Source organism: Danio rerio, chromosome 25 (assembly GCF_052040795.2).
Source record: "Danio rerio strain M-AB ecotype USA chromosome 25, GRCz13ab, whole genome shotgun sequence".
Lineage (NCBI taxonomy): Eukaryota > Metazoa > Chordata > Actinopteri > Cypriniformes > Danionidae > Danio > Danio rerio.
The window spans coordinates 18,082,899-18,109,184 of NC_141045.1; the positions used below are offsets into that span (position 1 = coordinate 18,082,899).

Sequence of the window (26,286 nt, forward strand, 5' to 3'; positions counted from 1 at the left end):
CTTCATGTTTTGTGCACAGAAGCTCCAAGGATTGCTTCGCCAGGTAGTTTATCTGTAAAAACAAATGTCAATAATAAATGTTCATTCATTCATTGTCTTTTCGGCTTAATCCCTTTATTAATCTGGGGTTTCCACAGCGGAATGAACTGCCAACTTATCCAGCATGTTTTACCTTCAGCTGCAACCCATCACTGGGAAGCATCCATACACACTATCAGTAATAAACAATAATTCATTTTGATGGCAGCTGGAAGAACTTCTTTGCATTAAAGAGTCAAACTTTATTACTGCATTTATTTTTCTATTGCTAAATGTATTTATTTATCTATTTATTTATACATGCAAACGTATATATTTTTATTTATTTATTCAATTGTTTGTTTTCCAGGTTTAGTCCGCCATATACAGCGAGTAGTTTGAGTTTAATAAAACCCGAAGAATAAAACATTTTTAACAAGAATATTTAGCTTATTTTGGTCTGTGTTGTATCTTAAGTAATAAAAACGCATTATTGTGGAAATATTTAAGGAATAAAATCCCAAGCAGGCTACAGCAAATCTGTTGAAACAAAACTGTTGTAATTTTGAGTGGAATCTGCCGTTGCTAACCGCAAACTAGCCGATCAGCTGACAGCTAACTGTGAAAACAAGTGGAGGTAAGCAGGAAGTGTCTTTTTAGCCTACAATAACGGACAAAATACTTAAAAATGAAATAATAATTAATCTCAATTATACGACACATACGTTTATAACACATTTAAGTTAGTATGTGGTTGTTTCGTCTAGCTAACGCGAACTCGTTTCCTAGCATTTAAGTTAATTCATTCAATTTAGATGAACTGTTAGCTGAAATAACATTTAAATGTTTATTAGCTCGTTATATATATAAACTATTTATGTCTTAAACGAAAAAAAATATTAGTTCTTATATTTTACAATGCATCTAAGCAAGATATTCGTATTTTCCAAAAATATTCTGCAGAATGCTGTATGTCAAATCCTACGAAGCTCCCTACCTAGGCAGCATATTCCTAATGAAATGATTATCTGTAATCACCTCTGTATATTGCGTTTGGCCTAAAATCTAATATGTTTTATGCCTGTCTCCTCCATACAGGCGAAAATGAGGAAAAACAAAGGGAAAACCAATACAATTGAGAAAGAGTTTGTGTTTGAGTTCAAGGCAGGAAAACATCACTGTGTCCTCAAAGTGCCGCTTAAGTTTCCCCTCAAAGAAAATGTCAGTGATCTTCATGGCCGAATCATGCTGCTTCATAGAATCCCCTGTTTCGTGGAAACTGGTAATTTATTAATGTTTACGAAGTGAATGGAGTATTGTATGAGTATGCGCATGATTATTTAGCATGTTATTTTCTATTAATGAATACATATGTATTAATACTTCAACCTTATATCTGTACTATTGTACATTCACTTTAGACTTGAAAAACAGACTTGGCAGTTTCATTGAGAGTGAAACATTGGCGGATTATGATCGGGATGCAGAAGCAGCCCTTCAGAAACTCACTTCTGGAGAGGTCGACATCAACAAACTTACAAACTTATGGGCTAAAGCCTATTCTGAGGTAAGAGAATAGTCTTATGTAAACAATTATTCATCCTACATCTTTTTTTTAATCTTTCTCTGGTTAAGTGACATACATTTTCAATGTTTAAAGGACTTTTAGCTTAGCTTAGCATAATTCATTGAATCGGATTAGACCATTAGCATCTTGCTGAGAAATGTAAAAAATCTTTCGATGTAATGATATTACACAGCACCCGATAAAAGTCCACAGCTTGGTCACCCGGTAACATCACTGTGTAATCATAAATTATAATGTTTAAAGGACTTTTAGCTTAACTTAGCATAAATCATTGAATCGGATTAGACCATTAGCATTTTGCTGTAAATTGTCAAATACCTTTCGATGCAATGATATTACATAGCACCTGATAATAGTCCCCAGCTAGGTCACAAGGTAACATCGCTGTGTAATAAAACAACATAAGGGAGAATAAATGTTTTTAGTTATAGAATGCAATAATGTTTTTTTATCATATATTACAGCGTTTAAAGGACTTTTAGCTTAGCATAAATCATTGATTCGGATTAGACCATTAGCTTTTTGCAAAACCTTTCGATGCAATGATATTACACATCGCCTGATAATAGTCCCCAGCTAGGTCACTAGGTAACATTGTTGTGTTATAAAACCACATACGGGAGAAAAAATATTGTTAGTTAAAGAATGCTGTAATGTTTTATAATTGTATATCACAATGTGTAAAGGACTTTTAGCTCATCAAAAATCATTGAATTGGATTAGACCATTAGCGCCTTGCTGAAAAATGTCAAAAATCTATAGATGCAACAATATTACACGTCCCCAGCTAGGTCACTAGATAACATTGCTGTGTAATGATACCACATGAGAGAGAATAAATGTTTTCAGTCATAAAATGCAATAAGGTTTTACAATCATATATTACTATGTTTAAATTACTTTTAGCTTAGCTTAGCATAAATTATTGAATCGGATTAGACTATTAGCATTTTGCTTAAAATTGTCAAAAAGGTTTTGATGCAATGATATTGCACAGCAAAATAGTCCTCAGCTAGGTCACTATGTATGTAACATTGCTGTATAATAAAACCACATGAGGGAGAATAAAGGTTTTTTATTATAGAATGAAGTAATGTTTTATAATCATTTATTACAATGTTTAAAGGACTTTTAGCTTAGCTTAGCATAAATCATTGAATCAGATTAGACCATTAGCATTTTGCAAAAAAATGTAAAAAATCTTTGGGTGCAATGATATTACACCGCAAAATAGTTCTCAGCTAGGTCACTAGGTAACATCGCTGTGTAATAAAGCAACATGAGGGAGAATAAATGTTTTTAGTTTCATAATCGTTTATCATACTAATCTTACAGTTTCCTGAAGTTTTAGAATGTAGTTTTTATACGTTTATCAATAAATAAATAAATCCTTCTTGTGAAACTGAATATCTGTCATCATTCCACATTCAAGAAGGTCAACTAGACCATCTGCATTTGCACTTCAAAGTATGGCAGTTTAAATTCTGCTTCCACTTGCTCCAGCAAACTTATAAAAAGAAAGCAGAATCCGCCCCCTCCCTTTTCTTTTCTATGAAGGGCTGTTGGCTCACTGCTACGCACACAGCATAACCATTAACATTTTACAGCAGCCAGACACAAATATACATGGATGCTCTCCAGTCTATTTCAAGGCCATCATATGGCCTTTTAACCACCACCTGGTTGTTTGCGTAAAAAGATTCATATGTTTTTATTTATGGTGGTAATTGAGCTTTCAGGTTGTTCTGCATATTCAAAGCATGTGGGCAAAAGTAATGCTTACAGAGTCAATATTTTATAAAACAGCCATGACTTAATGTCTTTCAGATAAAGTCCTATTGCATCTCTTTAGCAACTAATTATTATTAGTATATGAATATATCAACAAATTATATTTTTTCTATCTTTTTATAAACTCCTTTTTAACTAATACAGATTTTAGGAATTATTTTACTTCATTAACAGTTACTCATGAAACACACCAGAGAAAGTCTCATGCAAAATATTTTTATTTACTATATTGATATTGAAATTTTATTAGAATTTGTCTTTGTGTGAAATTTACAAGGACATATAATTTGCAATTTTAACCCCATTGGAATAATGGAATTTATTTAAATTCCTTTTAGCCAACATTTATGAAACTTACATGTATATTTCTACACTGTAAAACCTCAAAAGTTAAGGAAACTCAAATCATTTGAGGAAACCAATTACAACAAACTAATTAAGTTCAAAAACTAATCCTAATGAGTACTGTGAACTTAATTAATTTGAGTAAAAGAAACACTTTGAGCACAGTAAAACCAAATAAATTAAGAGAACCCAAACCAACTGAGTACTTTAAAACCCAATAAGTTAATGCAACTCAAACCGTTTGAGGAAGCCGAATGCTACAAACCATTTGAGTTAAAAAACTAATCCATATAAGTACTGAGAACTCACTCCATTAAAGTTGAAGTAATGAGATATTTAATTGACTCATTTCCTTCAACACTGAGTTCAAAACTCTTTTCAAATGAGTAGAATATACTTCCAGTAAATTTTGAGTTAACTACACTCATTTCATTTGATAAAGTTGACTGTTGGGTTTTACAGTGTAAACAACAGATAGTAGAAACATTTAGAATCTTTTTATTTTAGGCGATTTTTTTTACAATGCAATTTTCCCATAGTTGTAAATAGACAACTGAACTAAATAATCAATATACTGGATTTTCTAACAAACTCTTGATTGCTGCAGTTTATTTGAAATATCTTTAATTTTGAATGAACCATTAAAAAAATGGATTCAGTGAATGATTCAGTGACTCGTTCATAATGATTTCACTTATGTTATTCCTTGGTTTACTTAACCAAGGGCACAGATTTGCTCTTGACATTGGTGGGGACATACAGCCCTAGAGTGCATGCATTAAATAGCACAAATTCTGTTTTATGCTTTTAAAAACATGAATAAAGTATTTATTAATATGAAATAAACACAAATAACAATCACGTCCCATGTTGCAAAAGTCCATTTACATACTTTTACTGCAGTCGGGCTTTGAGAAGATATGAATGTAGAGAAATTTAGCTAGGTGTGTGACGCAATTGAAGTGTTTTATCACAATTATTGTTTTTCATAATCATGGAGGCCAAAATCGAAACTAAATTTCCATTAAATTGCACAGCTTTGGTTAATAGTATTACGATGAACCCATAGCGAACTTGACTTTGTGCACATGTAGGTTACTAAGGGTTGATGGAGCATTATTTTATTCTGAAGTTGATTAAAATATTGGTAGGGACATTTTAGTAATTGGTGGATTACACGTCCCCTCTATCCATGCCAATTCTACGTCCTTGCATTAAACAGTCACTAATCATCACATTCTCCGGTAACTATGTAATCAATAGAATCTTTGTTACTTTCAAAAATGTATTATCTCTGTTTTGACCACTATTGCAGACATCAGTGACATGTTTCTATCTGAACTAATAACTTTTCTCTTAAAACTTAAAGTCCATGTGAAATCAAAATTTACAAAGTGTTTTTTTTGCTAGCACATTGTTATTCTTTAGGTGAACAATTAATCTATGCAAGTTAATCTAATGGAAAAATATATATATATATATATATATATATATATATATATATATATATATATATATATATATATATATAGTTTTTGTAATCCTCAATCAAAATCTGATTGTTTCTACATTGTTTTATTTGGTTGCTCCGGTTTTCCCGAAAGTCCAAAGACATGCGGTGTAAGTGAATTGGGTAAACAAAATTGTCCATATTGTATAAGTGTATGGGAGTTTCTCAGTACTGGATTGTGGCTAGAAGGGCATCCACTGCGTAAAAAAAGCCTGAATAGTTGGGGGTTCATTCTGCTGTGGTGACCACTAATAAATAAGGGACTAAGGTGAAGGAAAATTCCAACATTTGGAGTGGTGGTCCATCTCAGTTGATGTCAGTTTGACAGCTTAAGCTACAATATTCTTAGCTACACCCTTCTTACCATTAGTTTGCTACAAGAGAATGATGCACACACAAAAAAAAGTGGAATAAAAGTCTCATCAACTTGCAGTTCAAGCAGACTTTAATAATAGTAACAAATATCTTGTCCATACAGTGTGGTTTAAAAGGCTAAAATCGGATGGTGTTTTATTCAACTGCTCTTTCTAAGTCAAGCCTAATCTGAGCGTTTGCTGTGATTTTTGTGCTTATAAAGTATTTTTGTTTACTAATAAGATTTCATGTGTGTTTGAAACAAGTTTGTGATCTTATGACAGCTGTAGTTTATGCAGCTTTGTTAGTGGAACAGTTGGTACAGAATGAGTTTAATTCTTATTCCAGACGACACTGGAACATGCCCGTCCCGAAGAAGCCAGCTGGGATGAGGATTTTGCAAGTGTCTATCATGAACTGATTCACTCTCCAGCCTCCGAGACGCTTCTCAACCTGGAGCATAATTACTTCGTCAGTGTCTCCGAGCTCATCAGCGAAAGAGACATGGAGCTCAAGAAGCTTCAGGAGAGGTTTGTGGAGGAAGTTGAAATTAAATCCGTTTTATGTTGGAAAACTTTTATGGAGTGTTATTCAAAACAACGAACTCTCAAAATGAGTGATTCTATATTCAGTATTCAGTAAATAATTAGCAAGTATTAGGAAAAAAATCATTTAAATTTAAATTTCAGAGCTTTATTTGGTAACACTTATTTAGTTAATTAACTATATTATAGATATTAATTAACACTGAAATACTTCTAAGGCATTTAATAGGCATTTATGGTATTAAAATCAAAATATTGTACATTTGTTATGACCTTTTGATGAATTTAATGTTGAAAAGAACTATTTTTATTTGAAATAGAAATACTTTTACTTTTTAAAATGTCTAAACTCTAATTTATGACAATGTTCAGTCATTTAAAATGAACAAATACCTTTATTTATTTATTAATGTGGACTAGGTGGCTAATCAAAATAAGCATTTTTCTCATATTTATATTAAATGACTCATTTGAACAGTTCAATACCTAAAACCCAAGATTTTTACCAGATGCAAATATATCTTTGGAAGATTTTTTGTTCATTGATAACGAAACAAATTCTGTCTATTTATATTACATTAACCTCTGTCGAGCAAGTGAGTGTTCACAGATAATTCATTTTATGTTTAAATAGTTTAACATTTAAGCTTCTGAATGAGTAACCAAAAATGTCCCAAAATTTAGAACACTCCTGTTCTAAATGTGCACAAACTATTTGTATTTGTCCTTACAGGCAGGCTGTTGAGATGAATAAAGTAATGCAGGAGTTGGGAAAGACCCTGTGTGATCAGGATGTAAATACTGTGGCTGCCCAACACTTCGAAGCACAGCAAGTAAGTTCAATCAGAGAGCCAGAATGAGCTAATTTTAATAATGCATAACATCTAAAAGAATCCTCTTGGTGTTTTTGTGATGGGAAGGTGCTCGAGAGTAAGTGGGCCAGTGAACTGAAACAAGTCACAGGTATTCAGAAACAAGAGTACCAGGAATGGGTGATGAAACTCCACCGGGACCTGCAGAACCCCAATAACAGCACGATAAAGTGAGACAATTTGATTTAGTTTCATTCAAAGAAGTTATGTCAAGCTCAGCAGATTACCTTAATTCATAGGTGTTAAAGTCAATTCCTGGAGGGCCGCAGCTCTGCACAGTTTAGCTCCAACCCTAATCAAGCTCAGCTGATCCAAATTGTCGAGGTGTTCAAAAGAATCTTGAACACCTTTATTAGTTGCATCAGAATCAAGAATAATTTAAAAAGTTTTTTTAACTTTAGGGTTTTTAATGAAAGTTTTTAGTGAACTAACCCTTTTATCAACCTTCAAATAGATTTTAAGCATTATCAACAATCACACATTGGCATTTCTAATTCAAATGATCTAGTTTCAGACATCCCCTCTTTGACAACTTGACACTCTTGTAGCACTTGAGTAAATAGTTTTCACACCGCAACCATGGCAAAACAACAATATATATCATTGTGACTGACGGCCGGCACGGAGCTTTAGAAGTTGAGCCTGTTATGTGTGTTTCAGCGAGGAGATCAAGGTGCAACCGGGTCAGCTTGGAGAGGCTGGAGAAGCGGCAGATCGACTCTTCGAGGAGCAGCGACAGCTGGAGGAGAGCTTCACCATCCACTTAGGTATGGCGTATCCTTGGAGACACGGGGAGCTACAAAACGATACATAAAAATACCCACGTACAACAAAACCTGTGGGTAATTTACGCCCACTTCCAATGTGTTTACAGTCTGTCTAGAAGCAAAAGAAAGGTTTGTTTGTTCATTATATGCGGTTTTGACTTTGGTTTTTCCTCGATTTATCTTTTTTTGTTGATAATTTCCTGCCTAGTACAGTGACATTCCTGTATTTTTAGTAGTGATTTTTGGGAACGCTGTACATAAATTTGATAAGGGTGTAAATCAAAGTTCATTGTCTTTATCAGTGTGTTTATTTTTTTGTTCTGTCAACAATTTATTGGATGCACTATTTTTAAACAGCTGTGTAATAGTATTTCACTTTTGAAAAAAAATTGACATTTGCTAATAAAAAGATCTGCTAAATCAGGGGTGGCCAACCCTGTTCCTGGAGAGCCACCTTCCCGCAGATTTCAGTTGCAACCCATATCAAACACACCTGCCTGTAATTATCACGTGGTGTTCAGGTCCTAATTAATAGGTTCAGGTGTGTTTGATATGGGTAGCAACTGAAATTTGCAGGAAGGTGGCTCTCCAGGAACAGGGTTGACCACCCCTGCTCTAAATTATCTTTCTATTATTAATTATATTTACCCTTTTTTGTTTATTAATGAAAATAAAACAAAAACATAACCATTGTCTACACCAGTAAATGATGATCGGCTAAATATTGCATTTAACGGTACTATTAAACTATTATTAGTATTTTATAGCTTAATTAACAGGTTCAGGGTTAGAGCATGCCAAAGGTTAATTAAAGGTATAAATAAAGTAATGCGGATGTACAAATATCAAGGATCGATATATAGTTAGGTCCATAAATATTTGGACAGCGACACAATTTTGAAATGAAATGAACTAGATGTGTTTTAACTCCCACCTGTCAGCTTTAATCTGAGGGTTTTTACATCCATATTGGACAATTGGCTTCTAAGCTGTTCCAGGTGTGTGTTATTCCCTCATTATCCCAATTACAATGAGCATATAAAAGAATTAATTTCAATTATGCTATTTGCATTTGGAATCTATTACTGTCAACTCTCAAGATGAGATCAAGAGAGCTGTCACTATCAGTCAAGCAAGCCATCGATAGGCTAAAAAACAAAATGAACCCATCAGAGACATAGCAAAACATTAGGCGTTGCCAAAACCACTGTTTAAAACATTATTAAAAAGAAAGAACACACCAGTGAGCTCAGCAACACCAGAAGATCCGGAAGACCACAGAAAACAACTGTGGTGGATGACCAAAGAATTCTTTACCTGGTAAAGAAAGCACCCTTCACAACAGTTGGCCAGATCAAGAACACTCTCCAGGAGATAGATGTATGCGTGTTAGAGTGGGTTCACCACAAGATGTGAACCAATGGTGAGCCTCAAAAACAGGAAGGCCAGATTAGAGTTCTAAAAAGCCTTCACAGTGCTGGAACAAAATCCTATGAACAGATAAGCTCAAGATCAACTTGTACCAGAGTGAGAGGAGTATGGAGAAGGAAAGAAACTGCTCATGATCCTAAGCAGTGAAGCATGGTGGTGGTAGTTTCATGGGGTGGTCAGGTATGGCTGTCAATGAAACTTGTTCTTTTGTATTTATTGATTTTGTAACTGCTGACAAAAGCTGCAGGATGAACTCTGAAGTGTTCCAGGCAATATTTTCTGCTCATATTAAGCCAAATGGTTCACAACTCCTTTGATAGCGCCTCACAGTGCAGATAGAGAATGACCCAAAGCACACCGAAAGGAAAGAAGTGGATTGTTTTCCAATGGCCAAGTCAATCACCTGATCTGATTGAACATGCACTTCGTTTGCTGAAGACAAAGTTTTAGGAAAAATGCCTCATGAACAAGCAGGAACTGAGGACAGTTGCCGTAGAGACCTGGCAGAGCACCACCAGGAATGAAACCCAAAGTCTGGTGATGTCTAAGCGTTCCAGACTTCAGGCTGTAATCGACTGCAAAGGATTTGCAACCAAGTATTAAAAAGTAAAAGTTTGAATAATGATGATTATTCTGCTCAATTACATTTGGACCCTTAACAAGTGGGAGGCACATATGCAAACTTGTAATTCCTACACCGTTCACCTGATTTGGATGCAATACTCCTTAAATTAAAGCTTGTTTGTTTCATTTCAAATCGATTGTGTTGTTGTATAGAGCCAAAAATGTTTGAATTGTGTCGATGTCCAAATATTTATGGACCTAACTGTATAAAATATTTGAATGGAAACACTTTGCAATAAAGTTGTATTAGTTAACGATTGTTAGATAATGAACATGTCATTTATTACACTATGTATTTATCTTTACTAATGTGTGTTAATAGATATAAAGTTGTTCATTCTTAGTTTATGTTAACAATTTATAATTTAATAATGCATTAGTAAGTGTTAAACTATGATTAAAAAACATCATACAAGATTGTTTATTATTGGTTCATGTTAGTATTTTAAAATAAAATAAAAAAACCTAAAATTGTTAAGAAATGTAACCACATTATTAATGCAATCAAAATTAAGTAAATGCAGGCTTGCTGAAAAACAAACTCAAAGCTTTTAAAGTAAAGTAGCATATATGAAATAATATTTGATCATGAAATCATGAATATTTCTTTCATATATAACTAATCTACAACTGTGATGTTTATGTCATTCAGGGGCTCAGCTGAAGACCATGCACAATCTCCGTCTGGTGCGATCTGATGTTCTAGACTTCTGCAAGCATCGGCGGCACAGCAGCAGCGGGGTAAAGTTAAGACGACTGCAAACTGCACTTTCACTCTACTCCACATCTCTCTGCGGACTAGTGCTGCTAGTCGACAACAGGGTCAACTCATACAGCGGCATCAAGAGAGGTAGCAATCCCGATTGTGCGAATTTCAATGCAATGATCACCAAATCTCAGCATCTAACATACACAATGTATTCAACTCTTCCTGTGGCTTCCTCAGACTTTGCAACTGTGTCTCAGGAGTGCACAGATTTCCACTTCCCTCGAGTGGATGAGCAGCTGGAGATCGTCCAGCAGGTGGTGCTGTACGCGCGGGCTCAGCGCAACAGCAAACAGAGAGAGCAGCCCGGTGAGTGACACAACAACTGTGTGTGTTTGTGTCCGTCCAAAACCAGCACCTCTGCATTGCACCATCACAGATCCGACTTCAGTGCTACCGCCAGGAAGTGTTCAGTTTCATTCGACAGAGACCAGCTACAGTGAAATGCGATACACATTTTTTCAATACGCACAAATGTTTTTGCAGAAAGTGGAATGCACTAGTACAGTTTTGCTACTGTATTAACTGTTGTGTGTATATATTTTAGGGCTGCACGATATTGGAAAAATCTGACATAGATTTAGAATATTGAGATTATATAACCAGATGACTTAGAATTTATTAATTTAGATTTAGTGGAATGATTCTTTAGGGCAGTGAATCACTCATTAAAATGTCATAAAACAAATTAAAAGCATATATAATATTGAAGTAAACAGTGTTTTAGAGTTTTCGGGGCAGTCAAATAGTATTCAGGTTCAGAGCTTGAATAATCAAAAGCAAAATAACACTGCAAATGTCTTTACTGTATAAATAATTCATTAATTAAATAATTAAAACGATTCTTTATTAAAGTTACAAATGGTCAAATTTCTTGCTGCTGAATACTTTGAATGCTGTCAGGCCTTAAAAACACAAGCAAATGAAAAACTTTTAACTCTCCAGTAACTACACAATTCTTGTGTGCCTGTTTATAACTCAACCTTGCAGATCTAGCAGTATGACAATTGTGAACATTGCGATACTGATGCTGAATTAATATATTGTGCAGGCCTAATATATGTACAGAAAAAATGGAAAGACCACTTGAAAATTCTAAATTTTTCTAAATTTACTGGATTTTTTTTACTTATGGGTTTGAGTAAAATGTATTCTATAAAGGTCTGATATAATTTTCTTCCAAATTTCAAATGAAAATATTGTAATTTAGAGCATTTTTTTCCGTAGAAAATAACAGTTGGTTAGAATGACAAGTGTTTTTATTTACCATGACTGGAAATCAGGATTATTTCACCAAATATTGGTTGCATACAAAAGATTTTAATGTATTGTTCACTCAGAAATGAAATTTTACTCACTACTTACTCACCCTCAAGTGGCTGCAAACCTTTATGAGTTTCTGTATTCTGTTCAACACTACGGAGTACTTGGAAGAAAGCTGTAACCATTGTCTTTCATAGTAGAGAAAACAAATACTATGGAAGTCAATGGTTACAGGTTATCAGCTCTTGTAAAAAATATCTTCTTTTGTGCTTAACAAGAAAAATAAATTCAAACAGGTTTAGAACACGTAAAGCAGGGGTCACCAATCTCGGTCCTGGAGGGCCGGTGTCCCTGCAGGGTTTAGCTCCAACTTGCCTCAACACACCTGCCTGGATTTATTAAGTATTCCTAGTAAGACCTTGATTAGCTTGTTCAGGTGAGTTTGATTAGAGTTGGAGCTAAAATCTGTAGGAACAAGTTTGGTGATCCCTGAAGTAAAGGGTGGGAAATGGTGGCAGAATAACATTTTTTGGGTAAAGCCTTCGATAACTGTGATCCTTTACATTCTGTTTCTGACATTTGAGCTAAAATGAACATGGTGTCCTGATGCACTGCTTGGGTGTCATTTTGTTGTGTAAAAATACAAATTTTGACAAACACTTGATTTCATTTCTAGCAATAAGTTTGCATTGTAGTAAACAAATCACCGAAGCTTTCTCTGTTTTATTTTACTTGATTAAATCATTATTTGGTTTTAGAAGTCTGTCTGAAATTAGTATACACTCACCAGCCACTTTATTAGGTACACCTTACTAGTCCTTGGTTGGGGCCCCTTTTGCCTTCAGAACTGTCTTAATCCTTTGTAGCAATAGATTCAACAAGATACTGGAAAATTCCTTAGATAGCATCACGCAGTTACTCAGATTTGTCGGCTGCACATCCATGATGCGAATCTCCCATTTCACCACATCCCAAAGGTGCTCTATTGAATTGAGATGTGATGACTGTGGGGGCCATTTGAGTACAGTGAACTCATTGTTACAGCATTTATCCCTAGTAGTGAAATAGCGGCTTGTGTGCTGAGCCTTCTTCAGTGTCAACAAAAGACTTTCCAGCAAAACCACAAGCAGTTGAATTGTGCATAATTATCGACCTTTTAAGTAGTAGGAGTGTTTTATTTAGTCGCCCTCACCTCCCTGCCATAGTGTTCTACTGCGGCATTGCACATAGGAGAAGAAGATAAATGATGTCAGTATGTAATAACGGTTATGATTATTACTGAACCGATATCGAATCGTCCCCTTCTGCGTAGCAGTGCTCCAAAGAAACAATTAGTTTAGTTAGACTTTTGTTTAGCTAATTTGGTTCTAATAAAACTAAATATTCTCTTAAACTTTCAAATTGAAATTTAAAATTCATATTTATACTTTTTTATGTGATTAAGGAGAATAATGATAATCACAAAATAAAAATAAAATACAACATATTTGCATGTATTACATTAATACATTTGTTGAATCCGCCTCACAGAGATGCCAAGAAATGGAGGAAATGAAGACAAAAATAAGATCCTTGACAGAAATTCCTCCAATATCCTCCAAGGTAAATAAAACATTGCTGTATTCTTTTAGAGCTCTGTTTGATCAGTCCTAACACTGCTGTAATTTTTCTTTTTCTTCAGGTGAATTCTACATCACTCGCCACTCCAACCTGTCCGAGGTTCATATCGTGTTTCACCTTTGTGTGGATGATAATGTACGTTCAGGGAACATCACAGCCCGAGACCCGGCCATCATGGGTCTGAGGAACATCTTGAAAGTCTGCTGCACCCATGACATCACCACCATCACCATCCCACTGCTGCTGGTGCATGACATGTCTGAGGTAGGAGCAGATAAATGATTTTATATCTTTTACCCATCATTTGACATATATTAAGTCTTTGTACCAAGCTCCAGAATGGTTTGTTTGTATATAAGGGAATTTGACATAACACAGACAAATGTATTTGCATTTGACCACCTGTAGGTCACAAAATTGATTTTATACATCATTGCATCTTAAAGCATCCTCCACTTTTTTGTAAATAGGCAAATTTTACAAGTAATCTAGAATTAAATAGTTGAGCCAATCTCCAGGTCTAACAGAACATTGAGCCAATCTCCAGGTCCAACAGGAGAACTTTTAGCTTAGCTTAGCATAATCATTAAATCAGATAAGACCATTAGCATTAAAAAAAGTTTAATGTTTAGATAATCTTCCAATTTAAAATTCTGTAGTTACAGTGTGTACTAGGACTGATGGAGAATGAAAAGTTGCTGTTTTCGTTAATTTTTGTTAATTCTGTGATTTATGCAAAGCTACGCTAAAAGTCTGACACTCTGAGATCAACTGAATGGCTTCAATAATGGTTCAATTTAACTGTTTAACTCTAGCAGACTTTTAAAATGAGCCTATTTCCCAAAAAAGTGGAATGTATCTTTAAGTCCTAATTAAAAAGTGCATAGTCACTGATAAATGTCTGATAAAATTTCTTCCAAATTTCAAATTAAAATATCGTAATTTGGAGTATTTTTTGCTCGTAAAATGACAGTTGGTCAGAATGACAAATGTTTTAATGTACCGTAATTGGAAAATCAGGGTTATTTCACTAAATATTTGTTGCAAGCTATAAAGGGATAGTTCACTTTCAGAAAATGAAAATGTTATACATCGTTGCATCACAAAGGAACATCCCTTTTTTAAATAGGCTAATTTATTTAGACATAATTTAGAGTCAAACAGTCGAGTTTTAACATTTTTGAATCCATTCAACAGGAGCACTTTTAGCTTAGCATAAACCATTGAATCGGATTAGACCATTAGCATCTGAAAAAAGAAGTCTTTAGATAATCCTAAAATTTAAAATTCTGTAGTTACATTGTATACTAGGACTGATGGAGAATAAAAAGTTGCTATTTTCGTTAAGCATTAAATAGGAAAATTGTCAAAAAAATTTTAAAAACATTTTTTTAATATGATGCTAATGATCTAATCTGATTCAATGATTTATGCTAAGATAAGCTAAAATTCTGAGACTCTTGAGATCGGCTGAATGGATTCAAAAATGGTATAACTCAACTGTTAAACTCTTTGGGAACAAAATGTGCCTATTTCCAAAAAAAATGTGCTGTTCTTTTAAGTCCCGACAACAAGTGCATAGTCACTAAAAGGCAGACAATTGTTAATTCCAAAGACAAGTAATTAGAATCCATTATAATCACTAATGCTGACTGATACTGTATGCTGTGCTTATTGAATTTCTGATGTACACTTTTACTTTTATGCGTGTAGTTTAAACAGGATGTTTGCATTTCCGTAAACCCTTTTTTAGAAAGATCTCAGCATCATAAACAAGTGAATATACCATTTTGAGGGATGTAAACAAAAACAATAGTCCCATCTTATTTCCTATTTTAATTTTTTTTAATATCTATAGCTTCCGAGAATCCAAAAAGAGCCACATATTGATAAATAATGTTATGGTGGCTTTTTTTTAACTTAAAGTTATGATTGAATTACCTTTTTTTACAGTTTTTGTACAGTTTTACATTTTTTTGAGAAATGTTGGAAACCTGTAACCATTGACTTCCTCAGTATTTTTAGCTTCCACTACAGAAGTCAATTGCTGCTGCCTTCCAACGTTTTTCAGAAAAAAAAAAATTTATAGAAGTTCATAAAAGATGCAAGAGTGTGCAAATGCTGATGAAACTTTCATTTTTAGGTGAACTATGCCTCTTTTAAAGGCATCCCCCAAAATCTAAGATTTTCAAAGAAACAAATAAAATTTATTTGGGTATATATGGTCATTTTTGTGTGTAATTATCATTGTTATGAACCTCAAAGTTACAAAACTTGAATGCTTTTTAAAGTACTAGGATCTTTATCGCTGAAGTATTTTATAAATATGACATTAGAGTTTACATTTTGATAGGATCCGTAAAGGAAATCATGAAGTTGTTTTAAGATCTGGATTCTTGAAAGTGCCCAAAGGCTGAACTTTTAAACTGTTGCACACGATTCTGAATGGAGTGGCTATAAAAATGGTGGTTAAGAATGTTGCCAATATCGTAGCCTGTTCAAAACCCAGCCGAGCCTCGACTCTTCTATTACTGGAACCAATAACAATCTACAATCTAAGGGTGTTCCAGAGTATCCCGCTGCCAGCTGCAATCATTTAGATGTTTTTGCGGGATTGTTGGAGCGTTTGTCCTTTACATTGGCATCTTATTCTAGTGCTTGCAAACAAACAGCCAAGCAAAACAAAACGTTCCAGTTCCAGTTGAACCACCTGCGGCACTCCACATGTCTTCTGATATATTTGTCCTCAAGAAGCTTTTTTATTCAGTCATGCTCTGTGTTGTTATTATTAGGTATCTTTGAAAATATTGTGCACACTTTTCTTACTGTCATTTATTAACCATTCAAAACATGACCTATTTTCCAGTTATGCAAAATGATAATATGAATGAATATATTTTAGAATATCATTATATAAATAAATAATCAGGTGACGCGATGGCGTAGTGGGTTGCACGTTCACCTCACAGCAAGAAGGTCGCTGGTTCAAGCCTTGGCTGGGTCAGTTGGCATTTCTGTGTGAAGTTCTCCCCGTGTTCACGTGGGTTTCCTCTGGGTGCTCCGGTTTCCCCCACAAGTCCAAACACATGCGGTACAGGTGAATTGGGTATGCTAAAATTAATCATAGTGTATGAGTGTGTGTATGGATGTTTGCCAGTGACGGGTTGCGGCTGGAAGGGCATCCGCTGTGTATGGGGGACTAATGACATGAATGAAGAGACTAAGCCAAAAAGAAAATGAATGAAAGAAGGTATTAATAAATAATCATTTAAGAGTTCATTTAGGCATCACAACATTATACTGAACATTAAGAAAAATGCTAAATAACTAAAAGTAAAAATAAATAACAAATTCAATATTCAATATTGACACTATAAAAACCTGTCCCATACAAAGTACACTGGAAAAGTTTTTTGACTTTTATCTAAAAAAAACAAACAGTTTTTTCATCCATTCAGATGCTAATGGTCCAATACGATTCAATGATCTATGCTAAACTAAGCTAAAAGTGCTCTTGCCAGACCCAAAGATTGACTGAATTGATTATAAAGTGGTATAACTGTTTAACTCTAGTCTTTAGATAATTTCTTCTATTTAAAATTCTAAAGTTACACACAGTTAACCTACAGTTATAGGACTGATGGAAAATTAACAGTTTAAATAGGGAAGTTTAAAGCATTGAATAGGAAAATTATAAAATTTTTAAAAAACATTTTTAATATGGAGCACTATAAGCTTAGCATAAATCATTGAATCGGATTAGACCATTAGCATCTGAAAAAGAAGTCTTTAGATAATCCTCCAATTTAAAATTCTGTAGTTACATTGTATAGTAGGACTGATGGAGAATAAAAAGTTGCTATTTTCGTTAAGCATTAAATAGGAAAATTGTCGAAAATCTTTTTAAAACATTTTTTTAATATGATGCTAATAATCTAATCTGGTTAAATGATTTATGCTAAGCTAAGCTAAATGTCTGAGACTCTGAGATCTACTAAATTGATTCAGTAATGGTAAAATTCAACAGTTCATTCAACATCAGGGCACTTGTTAAATGAGCGTATTTCCAAAAAAGAGTGTTCCTTTAAGTTCCGACAACAAGTACATAGTCACTTAATGGCACTTAAAAAAAAACGATTTAGCCTATTATTATATATACCTATTATTATATAGCCTATTATTATTAGCCTATTATTATATATACGGTTTTATATATACATATAAATCAACAACGTGCATAATTATAAAAATTACATTAAGTCAGCTTAAATGCTTCCACTTACAACCGTTTTATTTTTATTAAAGTCACATGTGACTTTAAATAAACAATCATTTTAATTGTGAGAATACATTAAGGCATTACAGTGTTATATTGAATGCTAAGATAAAATTAAAATAAGTATAAATTATACTAGATAAATGAGCAATTAAAGAACCATATTCACCTAGTTTATACCCAAAGGTGACAAATATAACCAATGTGAAAGCAGCCCTCTGATTATTTTGAGCTTTTTAGGATCAAACCAGATTACTTTTATTTTTCTGAACCTTCAAAATTCTATGGTCTAATTTAGAAATGGTCTATTTTAAACCAGGCCGTCTGGACTGACCAGTGTAGTTCTGGGTAGATGAAAGCCTCAATCACAGCCTCTCTGACCACAGGCAGATGTTGAGGAATGTTCAGTGTTCAGGAAATGTTTTTTGTCTGAACAGGAACTGTTTTTTCTCCCAGCCAAAGCCCAAGGATGGTTTTAAAGCCCTATTCGGACAGGATTTGTTTTTAGTATGTGTGTCTGTAAAGTAATTGTTACTGTGAATATCAGTAATATTTTATTGTCAAATGTCTGTAGAAGTGGGCAATGTGCTGTACTATTTGAATTGTAATCTATTGTTATACTTATATTAACTATTAAACAATTATATTTATCTGTGGTAATTAATTATAGTCAAATAAAAAATAAGTAAAACTATAGTTAAACTATAGTTAAACTAGTTAAACTATAAACTATAGTATTTTAAACTATAGTTAAAAATAATAAAAAAATGATATAGACATATTCGCAGGAAAAAAAATTTAAGTGACAAAACAAAAAATAGCTGTAATATTAAAATACAGCAGTCAACATATGAAAGGGTTCATTTTCTTTTCAGCTTAGTCCCTTTATTAATCTGGGGTTGCCACAGCGGAATGATCCTCCAACTTATCCAGCATATGCCCTTCCAGCTGCAACCTGGGAACATCTCTGGGAAACATCCATACACATCCATCCATTTCAATTACACACATACACTACGGACAATTTAGCCTACGTAATTCACCTATTCTACTTGTCTTTGGACATCTTTGAAAACCGGAGCACCCTGAGGAAACCCATACGAACACGAGAACATGCAAACTCCACCCCCACCCTTTATTGTTTTAGGACAAATTTGCTAAACATTTTTGTTCAACTGTTGACTACCGTGTACATAACTTTATTTTTTCTCAACTGCAAATGTATGTCAGTTATGAGATACAATCTTAGAATTACAAGAAAGCCTATGAACTTGCAATAGTGAGAAATAAAAATGCAGTTCTAAGAAATAAAAAAATTGCAAGATGTAATAATAATATATTTAACGATTGCAAGATTTAGCTAAAATCAAAACACTGACTTTAAAAGTTACAACATATAATCACATTTACAACTTTATATCTATCAATTTAGAGAAAAATTATCAATTATTTGGAAACCATCTCTGATAGTGTGCTGTAAAAAGCATTTAGTTGACTTTACTTAAAACTTTGTTTAGTTGATTTTATGTAAAAGAGGTCTCCACTTTACCTTATTTTTAATTCGTTCATTCATTAATTCATTCATTTTACAACTCCCCTGGAGGTAAACAGTTGAGTTTTACCATTTTTTACTCCATTCAGATGCTAATGGTCTAACCCGATTTAATGATTTATGCTAAGCTAAAATTGCTCCTGCCAGACCCTAAGATCAGCAGAATGGATTCAAAAATGGTAAACTTTTTTAGGTCTAGTGGAGCTTATTTTCAAAAAGAAATTGCAGGGTTCCTTTAAATAAAGTGAATTAACCCATTATTATGTAAATAAACTTTGTGCATGATTATAAAAATTTAATTAAGTCAACAGTTCCAAGTTACGACTCACTTTTTAAAATTTAGGTTAACTAATTGCTTTTTGTTTCCCAGTGATGGGTTGCAGCTGGAAGGGCATCTGCCGCGAAAAACATAAGCTGGATAAGTTGCCGTTTCATTCTGCTGTGGCGACCTCAGATTAGCAAAGGGACTTAGCCGAAAAGAAATTAATAATTGATAAATGAATAATTGCTTTTTTTTTTTGTTAAAGAACCATGTAAAATTCATGCAAGATCTAAATAGTTCTGTTTGAGAAGCTGTGCTCTACAAGGAGTGGTTGGTATGTTTGCATCTGGTTACTCTTTTGGTTAAATATTATCTCAGGAATTGACATTTCCTTCTCTTCCTCTGAACAGGAGATGACTATTCCCTGGTGTCTGAAACGTGCTGAGCTGGTCTTCAAATGTGTGAAAGGTGCGCATGCAACTGTACAATGTGTAAAAACATTATTATATCAGTATAGTATATCAATATAATAATTATTCAAATTCTGATTACGATTTTCCATAATGTTATTTTATAAAACGCAATCTCACGGAAATTTGTAACTCTGATTTAGTGGCTAATCTTTATTAATTTTTATGATCTAGTTCAGTGGTTCCCAACCTTTTTCTTTGGGGCCCCCCCCCATGAACATATACAAACATTGGAGCCCCCCCACCATATAAATACACACGGACGCACACACATATGTACTGTGTGTGTGTATATATATATATATATATATATATATATATATATATATATATATATGTGTGTGTGTGTGTGTGTGTGTGTGTGTGTGTGTTTGTGTAATATTAATATATAGTAATATGTATAGAAAATATTAATTAATCAGTTTTAACTTGTCTTGGCCTTCAATAAAACCAAAATTTAGGTAGGCTTTGTCATACTGTATAATCTTTTTCTTCGCCTCTGAAGAATCACTGCATTTACGTTTGTCTGCCATTTTTGTTTTGATTTTGCCTTTATGACACGTTGACAAGCAGATTGCGCGAGTGAGCAAAATTTAAATAATTATTTAAAGTTATTTATTTTAATTATTTTCACTATTATGTTGGAATTTTAAGCATGCGTTTAGATTTTTATTTATAATAGTTGGGCTGCTCGATTTTGGGAAAAATCATAATCACGATTATTTTGGTCATAATTGTAATCACGATTATTCAAAACCATTGCCAGTTAAAGTCAAAATTATTAGCGCTCCTGAGATTTTTTTTTAAATAAATAATTAAAAAATATTTCCCAAATTATGTTTAACAGAGCAAGGAATTTTAACAGCATTTCCTATAATATTTTTTCTTCTATTTGTTTTATTTTAGCTAGAATAAAGAAAGGTTTAAATATTTTGAAACCAATTTAAGGTCAATATTATAAGCCCCCTTAAGCAATATATATTTTTGATTGTCTGCAGAATAAACTACCGTTATAATGACTTGCCTTATTACTCTAATTAAGCCTTTGAACTGCACTTTAATCTGAATGGTTGTATTTTGAAAAATATCTAGTAAAATATTATGTGTGCTGTCATTATAGCAAAGACAAAAAGAAATCAGTAATTAGAAATGAGATATCAAAACTATTATGTTTAGAAATAAGTTAATAAAATATTCTTTCCATGAAACAGAAATTGGACAGGAAAAGGTTTGCTAATATTCAAGAGGGCTAATAATTCTGACTTCAAGTGTATACATACAGTTATTTAGAGGGTTTTCTCGTTATGTTTGTTTAATAATGATAAAAACAGGCGGCAGCGGGAATATTTCGCGCTGTCTCTTTAATGGTTTCTCTTTCACGTCTTTTGATCCTCAACTCGTTTGTTTATTACACAAATGAGGGTTAATGTACATAATCACTAAACACCGCGTTTTGACACCTATTTGACCATTAAAGTGCTTACGTTAAGATGACTAGATGTCTGCGCTACTCTGCTCGTCTCAGTGTGTGAATGAGAGTGAATGCTGACCGGCCGCATATGCTTCTGACTGCGTGATCGTGCTGCACACACACACATAAGCTTTTTCGCGCTTTTAAGAGCCATTTAAGAGCGTGTACAACTGGAACGTGGCAAAATATGATGCAATAATCATTTATCTCGATTAATGCTTTTTTATAATCGTTTGAAACCGAAATCTAAATCGGATATTCGATTAATTGCAAAGCCCTTTATAATAGTGGAGCATTTTTATGCCTTTTTCTACCTCAATACTTATCCTCTCCCGCGCCCCCCCTATGAACTCTGGCGCCCCCCTTAGGGGGGCGCGGACCCCAGGTTGGGAACCACTGATCTAGTTGATCCTCTAATGAGGATTAGGGTTGGGGTTCAGGGTACTTATATAAAAATGTTATGTTTTCATATGAAAGGAATCGTATGAATTCATATGAATTAGCCCTTCTCTGACAATGTTTTGTTAATGAAAAATAGTTACGTTTCTTTGTAAAATCAGGCTGTTCGGTGGTTGTGGATTGCTATTGGTGTATGTCATGTAAATTATTGTCCTGCCCTCATAGCTGTAAATGCATCATCAGAGAAGAGATCCTGATGTCTTTTATATTTTATTATTCAAGTTCAAGATTATGATGGAATATAAATGAATTAAATGATGCGGCATTATTAGTCATTTAAAATAAATACTGCACTGTTCTGTTAAAAACAAATCTCTATTTTGATTCCATGCCGCCATTAATGCGGATGTTTTCTCCTGTTCAATTTTGTAACACACATTTTCAATAATTAATCATACCTGGTTGCTATTTTAATATTATTTGAAAACAAATTCAAGTTCAATTCTCCTACAGACAAAACAAATGGTTAAAAAGGGAAATTTATTCACTTTTAAAAGCATCAATATAAATAGTTTAATCAGTTCATTTTGTCTGTTATTCTAAAATCATCTAAGTTTGGAAATAATGGCTGAAATACAATATGTAAGACCGGTTTTGTCTTTCTTTTTTTAGGTTTTATGATGGAAATGGCCTCGTGGGATGGCGGAATCTCCCGAACTGTTCAGTTTCTTGTTCCACAGGTAGGTTTTAACCTGTTTGACAGTACAGAAAGTGTATTTTTTGTCTCCTAAGTGAGGAACTGTTCAGGAAATGCGCTGGTTATTTGCTGGAATGGAATAAATACAACGATAATACCGTGTGTATTGTTAAACAATGGTGTCCATCGTTTGACACATGCTTACAGGCTCAGGCGACTCTTCACATTTACAGCTGCTCATTTTACTGTTTAGCACCTTTCAAAATAACTCCCCTAAACTAAACCCTGTTGTCTAAATGTCACTCACGCACTGTGTATTTACACTGTTAAATATAAGCACTACTGTTTAAAAGTTTTTATATATGAATTATATGTATCCAGTTTAACGAAGACTGCATTTATTTGGTTAATATACAGCAGGGAAAATAGGTATAATTTGCCATGTTTTTTCCTGGTCATAATATTTCTAAAGGACCTGTTGTCCTGGAATTGAACCAGATTTTGGTAAAAAACAAACAAACAAACAAACAATACAAGTATTCATTTTTTTTTAATCTGAAAAATGAGTAATGTGTAATAACAATGAAATGACTCAAGGAGAAAGAACTGAACTACTGAATCGTATTTAATACTTTATATAAAATGATTTTTTTGTGATGGCAGCTTAAAGGCACTTTTCCTAATGAAGTCACATGAATGAAGTCACATGAGTTGCTCAGGTGTGATTTATTTATTTTTTTAGACTTCAACAGAGTGTAAAAATCTTGATGGTTCTGTGAGTCTCGTCTATCAAATCTGATCGTAAATTTGTATTTTCCATTGGATTCAAGTTAGGTGATTGACTAGGCCATTTCACTGCTTGATTTTCTTTCTCTGAAATCGTTTGAGGGAATGCTGAAATGTCCATCCAGGTTTCATCTTCATCCAGCTAATGTAAATGTTGGACTGAAGCAGCTGATATTAATTTACACTGACGAAGGGCAGAGGGTTGCTGAAGAACTATTGAGAGATTTCAGCTACTGTCTGGGCTTTACTACCTTTCTACACCTCCCTTTCTTCATGTGTTCAATACTTTTTCCCTGTGTCATTTCATTTTATTACACAAAACTTCATTTGTAATCTAATTAGTTTAGCTTACTTATATGGATTTCTCTGGTTGTTACCAATATCCAGGGAAACAAACTAATATATTATAACAACGTATAAAAATGTTTGAAAATAAAATAAAGTAGATATTATTTTAAGTTGAATATTCCTGTTTTTATTATATCGAAACAGTAGAGAAAATAAGTATTGTATATATATATATGTTTTCTTAGAAAATTAGTGGCGTGTTCAATACTTATTTTCTCTACTGTTTCGATATAATAAAAACAGGAATATTCAACTTAAAATAATATCTACTTTATTTTATTTTCAAACATTTTTCATTAGTTGATTAAGCATGTGTACTGTAAAGTTACACAAAATAAAAAAGCTGAATTTTACTAAATTAAAACTAAAATAAAAACATATACCCTTTTAATAACCCTTTATAACAAAATTTAGATCTAAAATTTATATCAAATTTTACCAAGAAAATCACTTAAAGAGAATAAAACAAAGCAAAAGGTTCTAAAGTCAAACTAAAATTCTACATATTATAAAAAAATACAAATACAAAAAAAGATACACAAAATAAAAACTAATGCAACCTTATTATAAAACGTCTTAATATTTTTACTGCTCAAGAAATTTTTAAACTGTCATTATTTGTGTTAATATATATATATATATATATATATATATATATATATATATATATATATATATATATATATATATATATATATATATATATATATGTGTGTGTGTGTGTGTGTTTGCGTGCGTGCGTGTGTGCGTGCGTGTGTGTACTAAACAGCTTATTCTTTTTTTGTGCCAAAAGTACGAACCCTAAAGATTTTAATGACTGCTTATTTTGCTTGTTGTAATTCACTATTTAGTTTAAACTTAAGCAAAAAAGCAAAAAAAGCGGAATTTACTTAATTAAAACTACAATAAAATAAAAATCATAGACTTTTTTTAATAATACTTTATAACTAAATATAAATCCAATATTTGAATTAAATATGAAAAAACATAAGCATGTTAAAAGTAAGAATGAAAGCAACAAAAACAAAATTAATAAAACTAAAGCAAAATGTGCTAAGTAAAACTATATGATTGAATAAAACAAAAAGAAATATGGAAATTAATTTAAAAAAACAATTAATTAAAAATAATAATAAAACATCTTAATTGTTACTGCTTAATAAACTTTTCTTACTGTTATCATCTGTTGAAACAGTTTTCAACCCTGTCAATAAAAATTATTTTAAGAAAAAAATAAACAGATGTAGCTTTTTTTTGGCAACATGTTAAAAAAGCAAAAATTTATGACTGCTTATTTATCTTGCTGTGATTTACTGTTTTTAAATCTCAAATCTGTCTCTTCTATCCTCAGAGTATCTCAGAAGAGATGTTTTACCAGCTGAGCAACATGCTTCCTCAGATCTTCAGAGTCTCCTCCACGCTCACACTAACATCCAAACGCTAAACAAACCACAAAAAAAGTCATGTAACTGGAAATACGAAGCACACCTCATCAATTTAGCTTCCTAATTTCCAGAAAAATCATAAGCTGTTTTGATTGACACACCATAATTCTGATGATTCCACCGACAAATGTTGAGGTTTTCGCTCCTGCCGCATTAGAAACCGGTAATGCCAACACAAGCTGTGTTGTGGTGCTGCATTGCAGTCGACACCTTTCCTCGGCCCCCCAGGTGTCGTGTTTTCTCTCCACAGACAGCAGGTGGCGCTGTATCCGGTGGCGTTTTACACGTAGTTTAAGGTAACCAAAGCTGCTGATTCCAAATGTCAAACGAAACCATCCTTCCAAGCTTTCTAAGTGATTTAGCATGTGTTTGTGTATTAGGTGCCAGTTGTAAGCCTTGGCATGTGTGCAGTTATATTTGAACTGCGTAATCTTTGGAAAGTGGGGCATTTGAAAACTGTATCGTGTTTTCATTGTAAATCAAACCTGTTTGCGTCATGTTTTTGAACTGTGATAACATTGATTAGGCCAGTAAGGAAGTTTAAAATAAATAAATAAATAAATAAATATATATATATATATATATATATATATATATATATATATATATATATATATATATATATATATATATATACACACACAAAAAAAAATATTTTTTTATGAGCATCTACTAACAAAATAAGCATATCAGCTACTTACTGTTAAGTCTTTTGTTGGGTTTTCTCCTAATGAGGATATTAACATATGAAGTAGGGGTTAAAGCATTTGCATCTGTATTAGCCTTTTGTCTGATACTGCTGACATGCTAATTACGTGTTTATTTGCTAAATGTCAATGCTTTGTAAATACAGTGCTCTTCATCAAGTTAGTTTTGCATTTGACTGGTTTAGATTAGTTTAATTGCAAGTCTACTGTGTGCATTTATAATATAAATGAGTGAATGAAGCAATACATAAATGTTTTTAAATATATTTCAAATGTTATGTTTTAAGCTTATAGCTAACATTAACTTCAAAATATGTATTATATGTAATGTTAATTTATATTAATTACCATAAAACTATGACATTTACATTATTATATT

At 33.0% G+C, this 26,286-nt stretch overlaps 1 protein-coding gene and 1 long non-coding RNA gene across 11 annotated transcripts in view; one reads left to right on the forward strand and one right to left on the reverse strand.

Annotated features, from left to right (window-relative positions):
• The window catches only part of ferry3 (FERRY endosomal RAB5 effector complex subunit 3), a 90,310-nt gene extending 64,248 nt beyond the window's left edge, over positions 1-26,062 (forward strand). For 7 of the 10 annotated variants that reach the window (XM_087311146.1, XM_087311147.1, XM_087311150.1 and 4 more), the window contains 13 exons: positions 1,117-1,300; positions 1,440-1,585; positions 5,955-6,136; positions 6,885-6,984; positions 7,072-7,193; positions 7,684-7,790; positions 10,498-10,695; positions 10,792-10,920; positions 13,405-13,476; positions 13,556-13,758; positions 19,995-20,052; positions 22,597-22,664; positions 25,107-26,055. In XM_087311146.1, coding sequence (XP_087167272.1) covers positions 1,123-1,300; positions 1,440-1,585; positions 5,955-6,136; positions 6,885-6,984; positions 7,072-7,193; positions 7,684-7,790; positions 10,498-10,695; positions 10,792-10,920; positions 13,405-13,476; positions 13,556-13,758; positions 19,995-20,052; positions 22,597-22,664; positions 25,107-25,199 — 1,656 coding nt within the window. In that variant the 5' untranslated portion in view covers positions 1,117-1,122 and the 3' untranslated portion in view covers positions 25,200-26,055. 10 annotated transcript variants of the gene reach the window in all.
• Positions 13,613-18,775, reverse strand: LOC147830850 (uncharacterized). Its single transcript, XR_015526418.1, has 2 exons — positions 18,726-18,775; positions 13,613-16,664 (listed from the first exon to the last, which is right to left on the reverse strand). It is a non-coding gene; the product is annotated as an uncharacterized LOC147830850 (long non-coding RNA).
• Positions 26,063-26,286: the final 224 nt, after the last annotated feature.